Genomic DNA, 18,783 nt, shown 5'->3' with positions numbered 1-18,783 from the left:
AGGCACTAAAGGAGCACTCAAGGAAGACAAGGCTGTTGCTGAGAAACGATGAATTCTTTGCGTGGGTCTTCACTGCAGAGGATGTGAGGGAGATTCCCACACCTGAGTCATTCTTTTTAGGTGACAAATCTGAGGAACTGTCCCAGATTGTGGCATCAGTAGGGATGTTTTTGGAACAAATTGATAAACAGTAATAAGTCACCAGGGCCAGATGGGATTCACCCAAGAGTTCTGAAGGAATTCAAATATGAAATTTCAGAACCACTAAGTGTGGTGTGTAACATTTCGCTTAAAACAGCCTCTGTACCAGATGACAGGCAAATAGCTAATGTAATGCCTATTTTTTAAAAAGGCTCCAGAGGAGATCCTGGCAATTACAGGCCAGTAAGCTTCACTTCAGTACTGGGCAAACTGGTTGAAATTGAGGACATGGCTACATTTGCAGATGTAGAGCACTTTGAGTCAAACCAGCCTTTGTAAAGCGCAATAGGGAAAGCGCTGCAATCTGTCCACATTGACAGCTACAAGCGCACTGGCGTGGACACATTAGTAGCTCTTGCAACGGCCACAGAGAGCCGTGCATTGTGGTAGCTATCTCAGCATGCAAGTGGCTGCAACATGCTTTTCAAATGGGGAGGGTGGGGTGGAGTGTGACAGGGAGTGTGTTGTGTGTATGTGGGGGGAGAGAGAGTGGGTTTTTGGTGGGGCTGAGGGCATGTCAGCATGCTGTCTTGTAAGTTCAGACAGCAGCAGACACCCCTTAAGCAAAAGAGGCAGTCACGGAATAAGAAGGAAAGTCCTTTCACAGTTCAGTAAATGGTTAAAAGCTATAGAAAAAAGGATAGGAATAAATGGTCAGTTTTCCTGGTGTAGAAGAGTAAATAATGGGGTCCCCCAAGGATCTGTACTGGAACCAGTGCTGTTCAACATATTTACAAACAATTTGGAAAAAGGGGGTAAACAGCGAGGTGGCAAAGTTTGCACACGATACAAAAGTAGCAAGATAGTCAAGTCCAAACCAGATTGCGAACAGTTACAAAAGAGTCTCACAAAACTGAGTGACTGGGCAACAACATGGCAGATGAAATTCAATTTTGATAAATGCAAAGTAATGCACATTGGAAAACTTAATCCCAACTATACATACACATTGATGGGGTCTAAATTAGCTGTTACCACTCAAGAAAGATTTTGGAGTCTTTGTCAATAGTTCTCTGAAAACATTCTGCTCAATGTGCAGCAGCAGTCAAAAAAGCAAACAGAATGGTAGGAAACATTAGGAAAGAGATAGATAAGACAGAAAATATCATATTGCCACTCTATAAATCCATGGTACGCCCACACCTTCAATACTGCACACAGTTCGGTTGCCCCATCTAAAAACAGATATATTAGAATTGGAAAAAGTACAGAGAAGGGCAACAAAAATTATTAGGAGTACGGAACAGCTTCCATGTGAGAAGAGATTAAAAAGACTGTTCAGTTTAGAAAAGAGACAGCTAAGGTGGGGATAAGATGGAGATCTGTACAATCATGGATGCTATGGAGAAAGTGAATCAGGAAGTGTTATTTACCCTTTCACATAAAACAAGAACCAGGGGTCACCCAATAAAATTAATAGGCAATAATTTTAAAACAAACAAAAGTAAGCACTTCTTCACACAACACACAGTCAACCTGTGGAACTTGTTGCCAGGGGATGTTGTGCAGGCCAAAAGAATAACTGGGTTCAAAAAAGAATTAAATAAAGTTTATGAAGGACAGGTCCATCAATGTCTACTAGCCAAGATGGTCAGGGATGCAGCCCCATGTCATAGGTGTCCCTAAGTCTTTGACTGCCAGGTGCTGGGACTGGACAACAGTGGATGGATCACTCTATAAACTGCCCTGTTCTGTACACTCCCTCTGAAGCCTCTGCCACTGGCCACTGTCAGAAGACAGGATACTGAGCTCGATGGACCATTGGTCCATCCCAGTGTGGCCATTCTTATGTTCTTATGACAAGATCAGATTTGTGGTTCAGCTAGCCCAGTATCCTGTCTCGGACAGTTGCTGGTACCAGCTGCTTCAAAGGAAGGTGCAAGACACCACACAGAAGGCAGAAATGGGATAATCTTCTCCCCAAGGAAGGTCTCATCTTGCTCCCTAATAGTGAGAGATTGGCTGAAGTCCTGAAGCACAAGGTTTCATGTCTCTTCCAGTTAGCTGTCTTTGCCCCAGAAAAATGGAAGCTATAGGATGGGGCCTATACACAAAATTAAGGCAGGAAATTCTAATCAGAATACACACCTTTAGTTGCTCCAATGGCCTGGCTTGCTCACCCTTTCCTTTGGTCGGGCAGAATCCTAGCTGGCACAGACCTGCTATGAGGTCCCCAAGGTGGCGGGTAAGGATGAGGTTGCCTAAAGATGGGTGCTGTGCAATCTGCAGCAGTGCAGTACAGCTGCCGTAGAGCCTATGCATTGCACTGGGGGAAGCGTTGGGAGATACCACATCTTGAACAACAGCACTGAACTCTGTCCTGTGCTTCAGCGGGATTCCAACCCCAGGCAAGAGATATGGACAAAGGCCCAAGGTAATCACAAACTGCAATGCAGACTGAACAGTCTTCTGCTGGGAGATACTGAGCGTGTCAGGGCTGAGAGCTGGAGCAGCTTCAGCGGTCCTAGGGTTTGGTTTGGCTGGATGGTAAGCAGCAGCTAAGATGATCATGCGCTTTTTCAGACTCAGCAGTAACAGCAGGACTTGACAAGTAAAACTCCAGGTCACATCTGTAGAGCTTTCTAGCCAAACAGCCTGCTCTCTGACTTCAGCTCTCAAGCTCCGCAGTTCATTCCACTGGGGATCCTGACCAAGCTTTTCCTCTAAAGCTGCCAAGTTGGAGTTTAAGGTTTCGAGCAGATCTGCATGTTTTGCCGCCTGGAGAGAACCTGAACCTGTTCCTAAAAGGAAAAACAAATAGGTCACGTACAGTACAAGGATTGCGAGAGCGGTGCACCTGCCCTCCACTAAGCAGTATACTGTCCCTCCATAGCTATTATTATTAGTTTTCTGCTGAGAGGTACTGGCTACTCCTTGGATCATTAACCTCTGTGAGCCTGGGTATGAACACACCCTGCCATTAACATAAATGTCTGGATAAATTAATCACAAGGCAAAAGGGAGCTGTGAACCTGCCCAAGAGTTCTTGGGCTAAGAGTCAGAGGGGTTTTGCTGAGTACTGTTTTGTGTTTGTGAGGCATGGGGGAGGCAGAACACAGAAAAGCTGAGGGCTTGTCTACACCACGCAGCTTTCAGCGAAAAGGCTGTGTCGACACAGCCTTGTTGCTAAAAGTCAGCACGTGCAAACGCTCTTTGTCGGTACTTTGTCAGCACTTTCGCCAACAAAATACTTCCAGCCCCACAAGCGGTGTTAGCCTTGTTGGCAGGAGAGCACTTCTGCCGACAAAGCCGGGTTCACACTGTCCCTTGCTTCGGCAAAACTTTTGTCTTTCCCGCGGAGGGGGATGGGGTGGGGGTGCGGATTGTTTAAGTACCTGTGAAAGACAAAAGTTTTGTCGACAACTTCGCAGTGTAAACATACTCTAAGAAGAGAAAACCTAGGAGCGACAAAGAAAGACAGACAGCTAGAAGGGGCAGTTGAAAGCAGGGTGTCTGAGCCTGTAAGAAACCTGGGAGAAGATTTAAGGTCAGGGTGCAAACATAATAAACATTTATGTCATAAAAAGAAAAGGAGGACTTGTGGCACCTTAGAGACTAACAATTTATGTCATAGTAGCCAGAATTGGATCCCGTTGCACAGGGCCCAGATAAAGAGACAATCCCTGTCTCAGAGGGGTTATGGATGCACCACATTGTTGCTTATCTGAGCTAGCAAGAAAGTACCAACACGGAACTCACCAAGCAAGAGTTTGGTACAAAGACTTTGGTACCTCTTCCATGACTCAGGAAGATACACAAGAAGAAAGACACTCTCCTGGCCTCTGATAATTGGTGAGAAACTGCCCTCCCCAATCCATTGGGTGAAAATAAATACCAGGGTTTGTACTGTATAGACAGCACTTTAAAGTGGCAGCTCAGGCTGGAATTTGGGCTCTGAAGCCCACAGGGTGGGCTTCAGAGCCTGAGCCCCAACCCCAAAACACTATTTACACAGCGGAGAGGGGCCCGCTGTGGGCAATGGGGCAGGCGGGGAGGTCCACACAGGCAACGGGGGGTGGGGAGGGGCTGCTGCGGGCAATAGGGGGGGCGGGGAGGGGCCACACAGGCAATGGGGGACAGGGAGGGGCTGCAGAGGGCAATGGGGGGGCGGGGGGACCCACACAGGCAATGGGGAGCAGCGGGGGAGCTGCTGCGGGCAATGGGGGGGCGGGGGGGCCCACACAGGCAATGAGGGGGGCGGGGGGGCTGTGGAGGGCGATGGGGGAGGCGGGGGGCCCCACACAGGCAATGGGGGGCGGGGAGGGGCTGCTGCGGGCAATGGGAGAGGCGGGGGGGCTGCTGAGGGCAATGGGGGGGCGGGGGTCCCACACAGGCAATGGGGGGCGGCGGGGGGGCTGTGGAGGGCGATGGGGGAGACGGGGGGCCCCACACAGGCAATGGGGAGCGGCGGGGGGGCTGCTGCGGGCAATGGGGGGGCTGCTGCAGGCAATGGGGGGGCTGAGGGCCCCACACAGGCAATGGGGGGCGGAGGGGGGTTTGTGGAGGGCGATGGGGGAGGCGGGGGGCCCCACACAGGCAATGGGGGGTGGGGAGGGGCTGCTGCAGGCAATAGGAGGGCAGGGGGGTCCACACAGGCAATGGGGAGCAGCGGGGGAGCTGCTGCGGGCAATGGGGGGGCGGGGGCCCCACACAGGCAATGGGGGCGGGGGGGGCTGCTGCGGGCAATGGGGGGGCGGGGGGCCCTACAGAGGCAATGGGGGGTGGGGAGGGGCTGCTGAGGGCAATGGGGGGTGGCGGGGGGGCTGTGGAGGGCGATGGGGGAGGCGGGGGCCCCACACAGGCAATGGGGGGTGGGGAAGGGCTGCTGAGGGCAATGGGGGAGGCGGGGGGCCCCACACAGGCAATGGGGGCGGGGGGGGCTGCTGCGGGCAATGGGGGGGCGGGGGCCCCACACAGGCAATGGGGGGTGGGGAGGGGCTGCTGAGGGCAATGGGGGAGGCGGGGGGCCCCACACAGGCAATGGGGGGTGGGGAGGGGCGGTAGAGACCCCCAGGGCGTGTGGGGGGGACCCCAACATGCGAGCCCCACAGTCCCCGCCCCCCTCACCGGTACCTCCTCCGGGCCTCCCCATCAGCAGCGCCAGCGCCTCCACCACCCGCTCCAGCTTCAAAGTCCCGGCCATAGCGCCCGCGCCCACTGCGCCTGCGCACAATAGCGCACCGAGACGCCATCTTGGGAGGATCAGACTCGTACCGCCCCCTAGGGGGAGGAGCGGACTGGCCCTACCGCCATCTTGGGAGGGTCAGACTAGTGCCGCCCCGTAGGGGGAGGTGCGGACTGGCCCTGCCGCCATCTTGGGAGGGTCAGACTAGTGCCGCCCCGTAGGGGGAGTAGCGGACTGGCCCTACCGCCATCTTGGGAGGGTCAGACTAACGCAGCCGCACGCTTGCAGCCCTGTTCGTCCGAATCCGCCACAGGAGGACTTGGGGCACCTTAGCGACTAACACATTTATTTGAGCATAAGCTTCCGTGAGCTGTCTTCCCGCCATCTTGGGAGGGTCAGACCGTGGGCAGTTAGTCAGCTTGTAGCACGGCTCAGGGCTCGGCCCTTCCCGCCGGTCGTTCCTCTGGCTCCTCTGCAGCCGCGCTGCTACGCGCCCCGTGTCCCCCCGTGCAGCCAGGCTTTGCACCAGGGCCCCCCGGTACAGGGTGCGTGGACAGGGCCTCGCCGCCCTGCAGCCGCCCCGCTGGGCCCTAGCAGACGGGGCAGCCCCAGGCCCCGGGCTGGGGGGCCCCCCTCAGCCACGAGACACCCAGTTCAGGGACGCAGCAGACCAGTTCCATCTAACCCATTGTCGCTGCGCCAGTCCCCCGAGCGAGGCCATCCAGGTGCTGCCGGCAGCCCTGGGGAGCGTAGGCAGACCCTGGTTTCCCAGCAGCCCAAGTCAGTTCTGTCCCAACAACTCAGGTTTCACTCCTTGCTTACCAGACCCCCTGCACTGACCAGCCTCCAGCCCTCCACCCAGCAGCTGACAGAGGAAAGCTAGCCTCTTGCCTCCATTTCCTACCCCGGGTCAACAAATGGAGGATTGACCCACCCACTTGCTACTTTGCTGGACTCCTGCCTCTTCTAGCTCTGCTCAGCCATATGTGCCCCATATGGCCCTTTGGAGAGCGAATAGGTGGATAGTTACACGTGCACACCTCAGGGCTGGCTGCACAGGGCACCAGTGTCCTTCGGTAGTGTGTACAGTACAAGGAACCTGAGGCTGGAGCCCAGTTCTCCAGTTCAGCCTTGTGTCCAGTGCACCAGATATCATCATGTCCCACGCGCCCGGGGTCTGTCAGGAAGAAGCTGAGAGCAGGGTAAAACTGCATTCACTCTCAGCAACCATTCAGTTCTCCTTACGATTTCTGCTGCTGAATAGCCAGCATTGGTGGTGTGGTTCACTATCATTCAATGGTTATGTCTACACTAGAATCTTTATTCGGTGTAACCATGTCACAGAGGGGGGTGAATTTTGACAACATATCTACACCAGCAAAAGTCCTTGGGTAGATGCAGCTATACCAGCATAACTTATTTCACTTGGAGAGCTGGCATGAGTTATACCAGCAAAACAATTCTTGCCAGTGGAAGCTGCCTCTATACTGGGGTGGGGGTGGGGTGAGGAGGTTGCTGGTGTACTTGTATAGTTGGACCAGCAAAACTTTCCTAGAGTAGGCTGGGGCTGTCCGATACCATTGCAGGGAAATGAGCTGTTTTGAGTTAGCCCCAAAACTCAATTAGTCTAGTTCTGACCTTTATTGTGCCTTGTTTGTATAAAATGGATCCCAGCCTGACCCCTCCGTTGGTGTATGAAGCAATAGCAGGTGCTCTTCCAGCTGTTTGAATGAGAATGGTTAGCTAGTTCCTGCTCTGCCAGCAACACTCCAGGTTTGTCCCATGGCGTGCGGCTGTTCCAAAAGCCATTTTCATACAGAATAGCCAGAGGCTAAGGAAAGCATTTGTCTTTTGTTCTTTTCCAAAGGAGCCAGCCGAGGTTGATCAGAAACACCACAGCATTGCTCCTTGGGGGACAGGCTTGGACTTCAGCTTTGGAGTTCTAGAGCAGCGGTTCTCAAACAGTGGTCTGCGAGCTCCATTCAGCTGGTCCATGGATCGTTCCCTCTCAGGTGCGTGCCTGGGCAGCCGCACACGAGAGAATGAAGGGCCACCCACCTAACCAGGGGAACCGCGCCAGCGTGACTCCACTAATTAGGTGCCTGGACCCTGGAGAAGATCCACATGTAAGGTGAGGTGGTGGCCTTGGGGGGAATAAGGGGTAGGTGGGAGGGGGGAGTGGGGTGAGAAGAGGGCGTGGGGGGAATTTGGGATGTGCAGGGCTGGGCGGCCAGAGAAAGAGGTGACTTTCCCGAGCTCCAGCGCTGTGGCTGCTGGGGAGAGACCCCCCGTCCTTCCCAGCCCCAGCTCCGTGGCGGGGGAGAGACCCCCTGTCCTTCCCAGCCCCAGCTCCGTGGCGGGGGAGAGACCCCCCGTCCTTCCCAGCCCCAGCTCGGAGGCTGCTGCAGTGGGGGAGAGAGGCCACATCCATCGCATTAGAAAGGTAAGACTACGGATATTAAAATATGAGTTGTGTGCTTTTATTTGTAGAACCAAAAAACTTGAATTATTATTAAGTTTTCTTATATAGCGCTTTTATCCAAAGCGCTTTACAATAGTTACCTATGGTACAAACAACATTTGGAAAGATCATTAAGTGGGCTGCCGAGACCCTCAGCAATTTTCAAGTGGTTCGTGGAAAAAAAAAAAAGTTTGAGAACCAGTGTTCTACAGAGTATTCACAATGAATACTCTGCAGCAACACCGGTTCGGAGACTTTTAGCCTTGACATTAAAAGAGAAAAGTATTTTTTTTTTAAACAAATGTATTAAAATGTTATAAAAATGTACTCAGATTAACACGAAGCTATTGCTGTTCTCTGAGCTTCCTTTGTGTCCCACCATTCCCCGTCACAGAAAGGTACAAAGTATTAAGGCAGCCAAATACACAGTTTAGAAACCAAATAAAGCCATTTCCTTTTTCTAAAAGTTCCATTGCACAGTAATTACACAGCACACGCTAGAGATTAGACAACACAATGAAGGAAGTAGCCACATTATGGAATGTGGCATTATGGAAAAATATAAATCGGCCTATAGCTATTAAATCAAATAAGACATTCTGCTAAATACTACGTGAAAAGAACATGGCATGGTATTGGCTGGTAATTTTATAGATCCTCTCTCCCCTATTCAGAAATATGAATGAACAACTTTATACAAAAATATAGCATCAAACTGGGCTGACAGTCAGGTTTTAGACGTTGCATTTATTTATACAGAGCTCCAAGTGTACTAGGCACGAATATCATGTGACACACTTCTTCAGAGTCACACCTCCAGTCAGCAGAGGACAGACTACAGCCCTTAGCCGCACAGGCGAGAGGAGGGACTCAGGAGCGCTTTACTTAAGAGTTGGTTTATAATCCAGGTTTTTGGAGGGGTAAGGAGTGCATGGCAAAGTGTAGGGGTGGGGAAGAACACTGAACTCTAGGGCAATGGAAAGTCACTACTGCAGCACACAGAGACAAATTATCATCAGGTTCCAAGCATATGAACGCTTGGACAGGGACGAGCTGGGTTCATTAAAACCAGCACGCAAAGGTGAGTCTGGGGTTCTCCAGGAAAGGGTGTGAATCTACTGTCCGTTCCCTGAGGATTTCCTGGGGGCTCTCCCCCATATCTCCTGTGCCTGTGATTGCTTAGTAAACGGGTTACCATCATCTTTGGTCTTTGGGTTGGCACAGCGCTAAACGTATCAAAGTGCAGCTCTTGGTTAAGGGTAACAATAATATTAAAAATAAGGGGCATCTGAAAATTCAATAAAAATATCTCTGGCAAAGTCCCCCGCAATCTGGCTGTGTTCCAGACTGGCCCAGCGGTAGCTGGTCTCCACGGTTACTGAGAAAGAGGCTACTTCACGCTTGCTCTTCAGCATCTCCTTTGGAGAACACGCCCACTCCATGGGCACACGCAGCACCGAACCACACAATGGGTGGCATTAAAAAGTGAACAAATCCCATCTGCTGGTGGAGGGGAGTTTCCCGCTAGGCTTCCTGTATTTGGAATGAGGTATTCTGAGAGCACTGGGGAAATGGTTACCTTTTAATGATACCGCTGGAGGAGAGGAGCCCCAGAAGTTAGCAGGCCCCTGTCCTGGGAGGCCTGCAGCACGGCAGGTGAAGACATTGCTACACAGCACCAGACTGGTGTGAGTGCGTTCTCCGGGCACCCCTTGCCCAGTGTGCTGCAAAGAGGCAAGACTAGGCCATTTAGCAAGTGACTGTGAGTACTCAGCAACGTGGGCACAGGGAAGTGGAAGTGGCTGGCCGTCTGGGGGAAGTAACAGCAGCCAGGAGCTCCCCAGCTGCACGAGAGGAAACAAAACTGGGGTAACTAAAGGGTGGGGCACGTCTGCCCTCTCCTAGAACCAGTCAGTCTGTGGAGGCTGTAGATCCCAGCGTGCGTTGCTCTGCCTTGAGCACGCCGGGACCTGCAGCCCCTACAGTGAAGCCGTCAAAGTGCAGCGTGTTTTGGGCAGAAGCCTCACACTCTGGGCAGGCTGCCACCAAGGCCCTTAGTTGACCGAAACAGAATCCCCCCACCCCCATTAACCTGGAAAGCCCTGGCTATCCACGGCTGAACAACAGGGGCTGAAGAAACTGAGCCAGGTTCTGCAAGGAGGACAGATTCACGTAGTGCTATTGTCTGCTAAGGAAAGGGAATTTCAGCCATCCAGCCCGCTCGGGAAGACCTTGCTGGTGTGTGTCGAACGGGCCGCAGCGACATTTCTCTCACAGCTGCGGCCCGCACACACTGGTGGCACCTACTCCTCGTCCTCGCCCCCGCCGTACATGTCGGCCAGCTTCCTGAAGCGGCCGCCCCAGTCCTTCAGGTAGTCGTAGTCCTGGTCCCGGTCCGAGGCGGAGGAGTTGAGGGAGCTGAGCGAGGCTGCCTCGGAGCCGCTGCCCTCGTAGTCAAACACCAGCAGGGAGTCGTATGGCGGGGCAGTGGGGTCAGTGTCGGCCGCCTTCAGGTTCTGGGGGTGGGGAGGAGAGTTAAATCATGAGCTAGAGCAACAGCTTCGCCCTGCGCAGAGGTGCCACTCGGGGAATGCCCTCAGGAGAATCTCAGGGAGACTTTAAATGGAGGAGCAGTACAGTTCTGCTGTCCCAGAATCAGCCCTTCCTGCACACTCTGTATCTGCATCGCAGTTAGCAGCCCATGCAACGGCACCCTGCACCCATGGGAGCTGGCATCTCGTGCTAGAGACTCGGCTTCTCTTTGGAAGAAACTTAAACCTCTAGCTCTCGTGACCACAAAGGAACCCTTCACAACACGATCTGACTGTGAAGAGGTGCGGGGGGATCCACCCGGAGCCCTGTCTGCACTGGGGGTATTCTTAGCAGTGCACACCCCAATGTAGATACGCTGCACGTGGGTGCGGCTTATCCCAGTTGACAACAGGGCTATTTCACGGCTGACAGAAGCAGATGGGGAACAAGAGGGCTAACACTACCATGGATGATCTGGGCAGTCTTCTGGAATTGCACCTGGGCCCCACCGAGGGGTCGGAGGGCAATCCAGCAAGGCAGTTAGCTCCCCCAAGGATGCTCAGCAGGAATGCCATCTCCCCCTCCCTTTGTCCCTGTGGGCTTGGCCCCCCAGGCACCCCAGTCCTGACCAGGTGTTTAGATGACTCTGGAGCACCTGTATCTGGCGCACTCTGGTACTGCACACAGTTGCGAGGGGGTCCCAGAGCTGTCACCAAGAGAATTAAAATGCTGAGTTCCAAGCATTATAACAGATGGCAATCGGACTCCTCTCTGCCTTCGCTACTTGGGGGCAGGTTGGGGGGAGGAGAAGGGCTGTGCACCAGGCTCTGAAGGGGGCTAGTCCTGAACTGCAGGAAAGAGCTCCCTAGCCAGGGCCGGACACCTAGAATGCCCTAGCCCCAGCGAGTTTCACATTCTGGATCTTTGGCTTTAGTGTCCCCACTGGGCGCAGAGACGGAGCCTTAGGAATTATGGCGCAGGGTCTAAGGAAGGGCTTTCGCACAGCCCAGCCCAGCCCGTAGCAATTGATTCTGCTGCTCAGCCCGAGCCAACGGGAAGCCTTGCTAACAGAGTCAGAGCTCTGAGTAACCCACTCCTCTGCCTGCTGGGCAGTGATGAGCCCCACTCACCTCATCAATGAAGTTGCCGATCTCGTCAGGGTTGGTGGGGCGTGGCCGGTACTGCGGGGCTGGCATGAGAGTTGGGACGACATCGTTGCGGGTGACCTCAGGACGAGCATCCAGGCCGCGGTGCAGCTGGCTCAGGTCATAGTCCTATGGAGGAGGGAGAAGAGGTGGGATGTCAGGAAACGAGCAAGAGAAAGCCAGGCTGTTCTGCGAGATGCAGCCAAAGCAAGGTTGTAAAGGGGGGGCCTCAGGCAGGGCCCAACAGCAGGAACTTCCCCCACCACTGCAGTGTCACCCCACAGCAGCGCCTCCCTCGGGGTGCATCCAGCTCTCAGCCCTGCACAGGGGCACTGCAGAGAACGGCTCTGTACCAAGACCTGCCGGGAAGCGGTAGCTGAAGTGGGGGGAGAGGGGCCAGGGGGTAGGAGCACTGAAGGCCGGGGTGGGTTTTCATGTCTCCTCCTCCTTTTCCGTAACTGGCTCATGTCAGTGCTAGAAGCACAAGCAAATCCAACGTTACTGGCCACGAGAAGCCAAGGGCAGCATTGTCAGGGCCACACTGGGGAACCGAGCCCCGAGCGGCAGCGCAGCTCCACGGGCCCCCCCCCCGTGCATCGGCCGCACGCACTCAACGTGCCGAGCGAGTCATACTCGGGCTGTCCGAACGGCCTGGCCCACGGTGGAGGGGCTGACGTGTGGGGTGTCAGAGATCGGAGGGGGCAGCTGGCGACCAAGACGCAGCGTAACTCCAGGCCCTGGGTGATGGCGACCGCCGCGTTTGGGGAGCGACGTGGGATGCCCGCAGAGCCAATCAGCACAGCAAGCAGCTGGATCGAGAGGATCCTGGTTTCAGAGCTTGGCAGTGCCACTGACCCACTGTGTGACCTCGCCAGGCCACACGAGCCTGGCTGTTAGACTGGGCAAGGCACAAAAAGAGCCCATCCTGCCTGCGTCCGGAGGAGGTCCCCGCGATGCTCTCGCGCTGGAGACTTTCAGCGCAGAGCCCCAGCCGCACGCAGGGGAGCCGCTCTGCCCCGAGAGCAGGGCCTTCCTAGAGCAACGGCTTCCGAGCTCCACCCACCTGGTCTTCCTCCCCGCCGCCCTCCTCGTCGTAGTGATAGATGTTGTCTCGAGTGTCGTCCTCGGGGAGAAGCAAGGGCTCCTTCACCACCTTCCTCTTCCTCACGAAGAGCAGCAGCAGCAGCAGCAGGACTAGAAAGAGGGAGTGAAAGCATTGCCTTTATCTGGGCCAGCAACCTGCACTGCCAGGCCAGGCCGGAGAGCAGCGGGAGCAGTTCCCTCTGGTGCACTGCTCCAGCCAGGGAGCTCTCAGGCAACAGCGCACGCTGGGGAGTCGTTTCAGCAGTGAGGGGAGTTGCCGTGAGTCTGAGGTTAAGGCCTTTTGCAACAGTAACTCGCTTGGCAGGCACGGGAGGCTCTTTGCTTCTCTCCGAGGTGAGGGGACTCCGCTCGCGGTACTCACTCAGCAAGGCAAGGATTCCTCCAAGAATCCCCAGGATGGTCGGGATCCCCAGACCGCCCGCGATGGCTGCTCTCCTCTCGCAGTTCCTGGCTTCCCCGTCACAGTCGCACACACTGGCTTTGACAGTCGTCACCTGGGATTTACTCTGGTTGTCCACCAGCTGCAGGAAGATGCTGTATTCTCCTGGCTCCAGGTATTTGGTTAGCTTTAAGGCCAGGCTGTCTCCTGGGGGAGAGCAGGATTCAGGGCTTGAGTCAGAAAGTGACGGGATCCTGGAAGCAGGTAGTCTCAGCACCGAGGCCTGGCCATGCCACATCAGCACTGCTGCAGGACCCCGGCACAGTGGGAGGCCAAAGCCGCCAGCCCCTCCAGCTCTATAGCTGGACACACTGCAGAGCAGCCTCCCCGCTGGGAGGGCCTGGCTGTCCACAAAGCCCAGCTCCTGCAGGGAGGTTTACGGAGCTTGGGGTTCGTAGGGGTGGGGGGAAGCTCGCAACCCCTACAGCTGGCAGTGTGACTGGCATTGGGGGCATTAGGGGGGCGGAGCTGCCACTGGCTACAACCAGCAGGCCCAGCGGGAGTGGGGAAGCCTGAGCCCCCTTCACACGTTCGGGGTCCTTCCTAGGGGGGCTCTACCCTCAGGTACCCGCTGTGGGTTCAGGAGACCGGTAGGGTAGGCTGGCACCTGAAGAGTGGCCTGGCTGCTCCAGAGCTCTCACATTCTCATTCTGAGGAGCGGCGGCTGGGCAGGTTAGTGAGAACGCACCAGGCCCCAGAGGGGGCTGGGGTCCCTGCCCCTCACTCTGCTGTGGGGCGGGGAGCACAAGCAGTAACTGGAACGGCCTTGTGGCTCCGCAGGCTGTTTTGCAAGTCAAACAAAGCAACAAAGAACCGGCAGATGGGCCCAGTTCTACCCCGCAGCCCCTGGGCCACCAGCCCGAGCGGGAACACCAGCGCGGGGTAGCTCCCCACACAACTGACTGCTCTGGAAGGCCGGGGCAGCAGCAGAAGAAGCCGAGAGGGGCGCACAGCGGCCCAGCCCCTTACCCTGAGTGTTCACAGTTGCTGTCCAGTTGGAGCCGGAGCCGTGCAGCAGGTCCGCCTTGAAGGGGCTGGTGTTTGGGGGGAGGTCCAGGTCCACAATATTTAACATCTGGACCACTGGGTTCTGATTGCAGATGTAAAATTCCCGTGGATCTGGCACTGGCCCATTGTCATTCACATCCGTGAGGGTCAGCAGCAAGGTCCCCGTGCCCGTGGCGAATGGCTGCCCTAAGGGAGAGCGACACCACGGCTCAGTGCAGGGGACCCTAGAATCCCACACACTCTGCCGCCCAGCCGACTCCCACACCTGGTACGAGCACTGCACGGGCAGCTGGGGGAGAACCTAGTGATCAGATGGGCCGGGGCGGAGGGGACCTGGGCTGATGGCCTTAAACCAGGGGTGGGCAAACTTTTTGGCCCAAGGGCCACATCTGGGTATGGAAATTTTATGGCGGATCATGAATGCTCATGAAATTGGGGGTTGTAGTGCAGGAGCGGGTGAGGGCTCCGGATGGGTATGCGGGCTCTGGGGTGGGGCCAGAAATGAGTTCAGACTGTGGAAAGGGGCTCTGGGCTGGGGCAAGGGGGTTGGGTGCAGGGGGGGTTGAGGGCTCCAGATGGGGGTGTGGGCTGTGGGGTTGGGCTGGGGGATGCTCCAGGCTGGGACCAAGGGGTTGAGAGGGCAGGAGAGGGATCAGGGCTGGAGCAGGGGGATGGGTCATGGGAGGATGTCAGGGGTGCAGGCTCCGGGCGGCGCTTACTTCAAGCAGTTCCCAGAAGCAGCGGCATGTCCCCCCTTGGCTGTGGTACCTGCAGAGCCGGTGCTTGGGGTGGGGGCAATGTCCAGAGCCCCCTGGCTGCCCCTATGCATAGGAGTGGATGAGGGACATGCCGCTGCTTCCAGGAGCCATGGCACATGCAGAGCAGGGCAAGCCCCCGACCCCACTCTCCGGCAGGAGCTCGAGAGCCAGATTAAAAGGCCTTATGGGCCAGATGCGGCCCCTGGGCCATAGTTTGCCCACCCCTGCTTAAACGGTGCCATGCTTTAGTGAGCATTCCCACAGCACTGATTTAGTCCATCTCTGTCTCTCAGGAAAGTGCAGACCACTTGGGGCCATTACTTTTCTTGTGGCATTAGCCCTGGTGTCTTGGCCACGTCCCAGCTTGGGCAGTCACGTTTTGCCCAAGCAGTGTCCAATGGGCACTATTTTTCCTTTTCCTGTCCCAGAATATTATACAGTGCAGCCAGGGGCTCATACGCCACTTTCCCCACCGCCGGGGTAGCAGCTATTTGCTCTCTACTCTGTGGAGCAGTGCAGGACTTGGGGGAGGAAAGCCGCTGCATAAGCACGAGGCGAGGTTTTATCCCTTTTCTCTTGCCAGGGGCATCTGTATCCAAACACAGCGTGAAGGCAGTGCTGCTGCCGGAGAGTCGCGAGCGATCGCTGCCTTACTGCACATCACACAGGCAGTTCACTTGGACAGAGAACAGGGGCCCGAAACGAGAAGGAGGTGCGTGTCTTTACCAGAGTCGACAGCCAGGACTATGGCCTTGTAAACGTTGTTGACTACGAAGCTCGACTCCCTGTCCAGAGGGAGTTTGGCCGTGATGATGCCATTTTCGGCGTCAATAGCCAGCCACCCTGCAGGGTCGCTCCCCATGCTGTACCTGGAGGGGAGGGCAAGCAGGTATGAGGAGAAAGGTCCAGCATGGGGAGAGGGGGTGTGCGGGGGCTGAAGGTGGGTGATGTTCTATGGAAACATGAAATGAATTTGCCAGTGAGAGTTTAAGGCTGAAATCTAGCAAACTAGGTTTGTGAATATGAACAACCGGCCCCTTTCATGCGTACATCCCCTGCAGGCGGGGACCGGTCGCTGCCCTGCCGAGGGCTCTCAGGTGCCTGCTAGGGTTCACTCTCTCTCGCAGACTGCTGGCAGGAATGCAGCTTGTCTCATTTCAGATCAGAGGGGCTGTTTACTTGCCCTCCAGCCAGCCAGAGAGGTGCCGAGAGCACACGGCTAAAGGAACTGAAGGGAAGAGCTCAGGAGAGAGGTGTGGAAGGGTGGATTTGGGCATGCCCACACTACAAAATTACGGTGACGTTCAGGCAGCCCCGTCATTAAAACACTGTTTCCCGTCCACACTTGCTCCTTCTGTCAGCGGCAGAAGCACTTTGACCGACTTCAGTGGGGCACTGACACCTGGAACCCTGCTGCCCTGGGCCTGACAGCTGGGAGCATAGGCGCCGACCTTAGCCGGTGCTGATGGGTGCTTGCGCCCCCCCCACCCCCATTCCAACCCCTTCTCCAAATCCCCTGCCCCGCCTCGTCCCCCCCCCCCCCGCCAACCACATTTCCCCTCCTCCCCAGCAAGCCAGGGAGGGAGAGCGGGGGGAGAAGTGGAGCAGCGGCGCGCTCAGGGGAGGCGGCGGACAGAGGAGGGGGGGGCTTAGGAAGTAACCTTTGGGGGGGAGCAGAGGAACCGCTCCCCGCCCCTCCTCGAGCGCGCCAGCGCCGCTCCGCTTCTCCCCCCTCTTCCGCTCCCAGGCTTGGGGGAAGCACGCTCAGGGGAGGAGGCGGTGGCGGAGCGGAGGTGAGCTTGGGGGCCACAGGGAGCTGCCGGTGGGTGCTGAGCACCCACCAATTTTTCCCTGTGGGTGCTCCAGCCCTGGAGCACCCACCGAGTCGGTTCCTGTGGCTGGGAGCCCCACTGCCGGGGAGGGGGGGTCCAGCTTGGAGCCCCATGCAGAGCTGACAGCCAACAGGCAAGGTCAGTGGCAGGGTGTCTACACGGACACTACATCGACGAAGCACTACGTCTCTCGTGGAGGTGGAGTTATGAAGTCGGTGTAGTGGGTGACTTACATCGGTGGGAGCTACATTTTAGTGTAGACGCTTACCCAGTTAGATGTAAGCTGCCTTACATCAACCTAACTCTGTAGCGTAAACCAGGCCTTCGCATCACCAGGCAGCAGCCTGATTTGCCTGGAGCTGCAGGTGGCTTGGCTGTGCTGGACACATAGCTACGCCCCTGATCTGCTTGGTTAGGTGGGCAAACAGCCAGCTCGGTATATTTCCAGTTACGCAATTTTCAAGCATGAAGGTACATTGTGCAAAGTTAGGTATGAGTTTTGGCAGGGCAATCATACCACGGATCTGCCTGGAGAATTTGCCTTTATTTCCTTTCAAGAGAGCAGATGATTGAGATGATTTCCGATGCAGGAAGGAGGAGTTTGCCAACAATCAGAACCTCCTTAGTGCCTGGCTTTCCCCTGGGTCCATGGGACACAGAAAGGCCGTGCACAGGCCACATTGTGTTTGCTCCACAGTATTTCTGGACTGATTTGGGGTGGCCTGAGCAGTTGATGCACAAATCGAATGGTTGCTGTGAGCTCAGTCCCAGGGGCCTGCCAAGGCTTATCTGCAGCATTCCTGCCCTTACCTGATTTTCTGCGTCTGGCTCTTATCTGGATCCCGGGCCACGTAGGAGGTGACTTGCTGTCCCACAGGCAAATCCTCTGAGACCACTGCGCTTTTGATAGGTGGATCAAAGACTGGGGCTTCGTTCACATCCTCAACGTTCACAGTAACGGTGGCTGTGGAAGTTGGGAGAGACACGGAGAAGGGAATGTCGTTCACTGCGACAACGTTGAGGATGAACTGTCTTTGCACCTCAAAATCCAAGCCCTGGAAAGGAGGCAAAGGAAGAAGTCAGCTTTCCAGGAGAGACAAAATATAAACCCTGCTAATGCCAGGGAGAATTCCCAGAGAGGAGGGAGCAGAGCTCTGAACGGCTGGGAGGCTATTCATCCTGCCCTTGGAGAGAGGACACACGTTAACCCGGTGGCAGAGGAACTCCGCCCATCAGCAGGCTCGCTTCAGGAAGGTCCCTTGAGCGCGCTGTTCCCTTCCCCGGGTGCCTTCCATCCAAGACCCCACAAGTGCTCCACCCGCATGGGCCCCTCTCCGGGAGGGAGAACCATGCCCACCGCACTGACGGGGATAAGGAAGCACTGAAGTTCTGTGACAGGATTGCTCAACACTCAGTCCCCTGGTCTAATCCGTTGACCGTGCTCCCTCCCCACTCTTTGGTGCAGTCCCACAGGGCCCTTGGGAGGTAGCCCACCGAGCTCTGACCCCTCATGGGCAGGCCCACAGCCCCTAACCAGATCTGGAGGGGGGAGGGAGAAATTTTGGGAACCTAAAGCCCCAAGTCCGTCCTACCAAACGGACTCTCCCCCCCGCCCCCCCGAGCAGTGCTGGGAAGAGATTCAGAAGAGTAAGTCTCAGTAGAGTTGGTTCTGGGGTGGCTGAGGGAAAGCCCCTGCGACCCCAGACAGAGCTGTACCTTCCCGGGGAAGGACTCGCACGCAGCAGGGCTCTGGGGACTGGGACTGGGAACCCCCCCGGGGCACCCTCTGCTGGGGATCGTGCTCCTGCAGCCTGAGAGCAGTGGCGGGCTGAGCCGGGACGGTTTACGTTCCTGGGGTGAATGCAGGTGCATGCAGGAGGGGGAAGCGGTGCAGCTGAGGACCCCAGGAGCCGTCCCTCTGGACCGTAGCATTTTCAAAGTCACGTCAGGGTGAGGCGCGGGAGCTGAGGGGGCGCTGGGTGGGCACAACTCACCTGGGAAGTCTTCAGGAGCCCGTTGTTGTTGTTGGGATCCGTGGTTATGGTGAAAAAGCCCCCTTCGTTCCCTCTCACAATCTCGTACTTCGCCCGCCAGGCCGGAGAGCCCTGCTTGTCCCTGTCCGACACACTCAGCCTGGCAACCAGCCCCACTGTGTTCTCGGGCACCGTGGCTTGGTAC

At 56.1% G+C, this 18,783-nt stretch overlaps 2 protein-coding genes across 3 annotated transcripts in view; both read right to left on the bottom strand.

The window, feature by feature from the left end:
• Positions 1–5,356, bottom strand: part of TANGO6 (transport and golgi organization 6 homolog) — an 87,726-nt gene extending 82,370 nt beyond the window's left edge. The window contains exons 1-2 of one of the 2 annotated variants that reach the window (XM_074969224.1): positions 5,269–5,356; positions 2,290–2,942 (exon numbers count right to left, since the gene is read on the bottom strand). In XM_074969224.1, the coding sequence (XP_074825325.1) occupies positions 2,290–2,942; positions 5,269–5,344 (729 nt within the window). In that variant the 5' untranslated portion in view covers positions 5,345–5,356. The remainder of the gene's footprint in view (positions 1–2,289; positions 2,943–5,268) is intronic. The other variant, XM_074969223.1, reaches the window with a different exon arrangement.
• A 2,434-nt stretch (positions 5,357–7,790) lies between these two features.
• The window catches only part of LOC141996709 (B-cadherin-like), a 44,131-nt gene continuing 33,138 nt past the window's right edge, over positions 7,791–18,783 (bottom strand). The window contains exons 9-16 of the mRNA XM_074968971.1: positions 18,600–18,782; positions 17,416–17,660; positions 15,500–15,642; positions 13,977–14,201; positions 12,930–13,154; positions 12,528–12,658; positions 11,450–11,593; positions 7,791–10,303 (exon numbers count right to left, since the gene is read on the bottom strand). Of these exons, the coding sequence (XP_074825072.1) occupies positions 10,091–10,303; positions 11,450–11,593; positions 12,528–12,658; positions 12,930–13,154; positions 13,977–14,201; positions 15,500–15,642; positions 17,416–17,660; positions 18,600–18,782 (1,509 nt within the window). The 3' untranslated portion in view covers positions 7,791–10,090. The remainder of the gene's footprint in view (positions 10,304–11,449; positions 11,594–12,527; positions 12,659–12,929; positions 13,155–13,976; positions 14,202–15,499; positions 15,643–17,415; positions 17,661–18,599; position 18,783) is intronic.

This window comes from Natator depressus, chromosome 12, assembly GCF_965152275.1.
Source record: "Natator depressus isolate rNatDep1 chromosome 12, rNatDep2.hap1, whole genome shotgun sequence".
NCBI classification, from domain to species: Eukaryota; Metazoa; Chordata; order Testudines; family Cheloniidae; genus Natator; species Natator depressus.
Note: the sequence above shows the minus strand (reverse complement) of the source record. Positions and strands in the feature narration are given on the sequence as shown.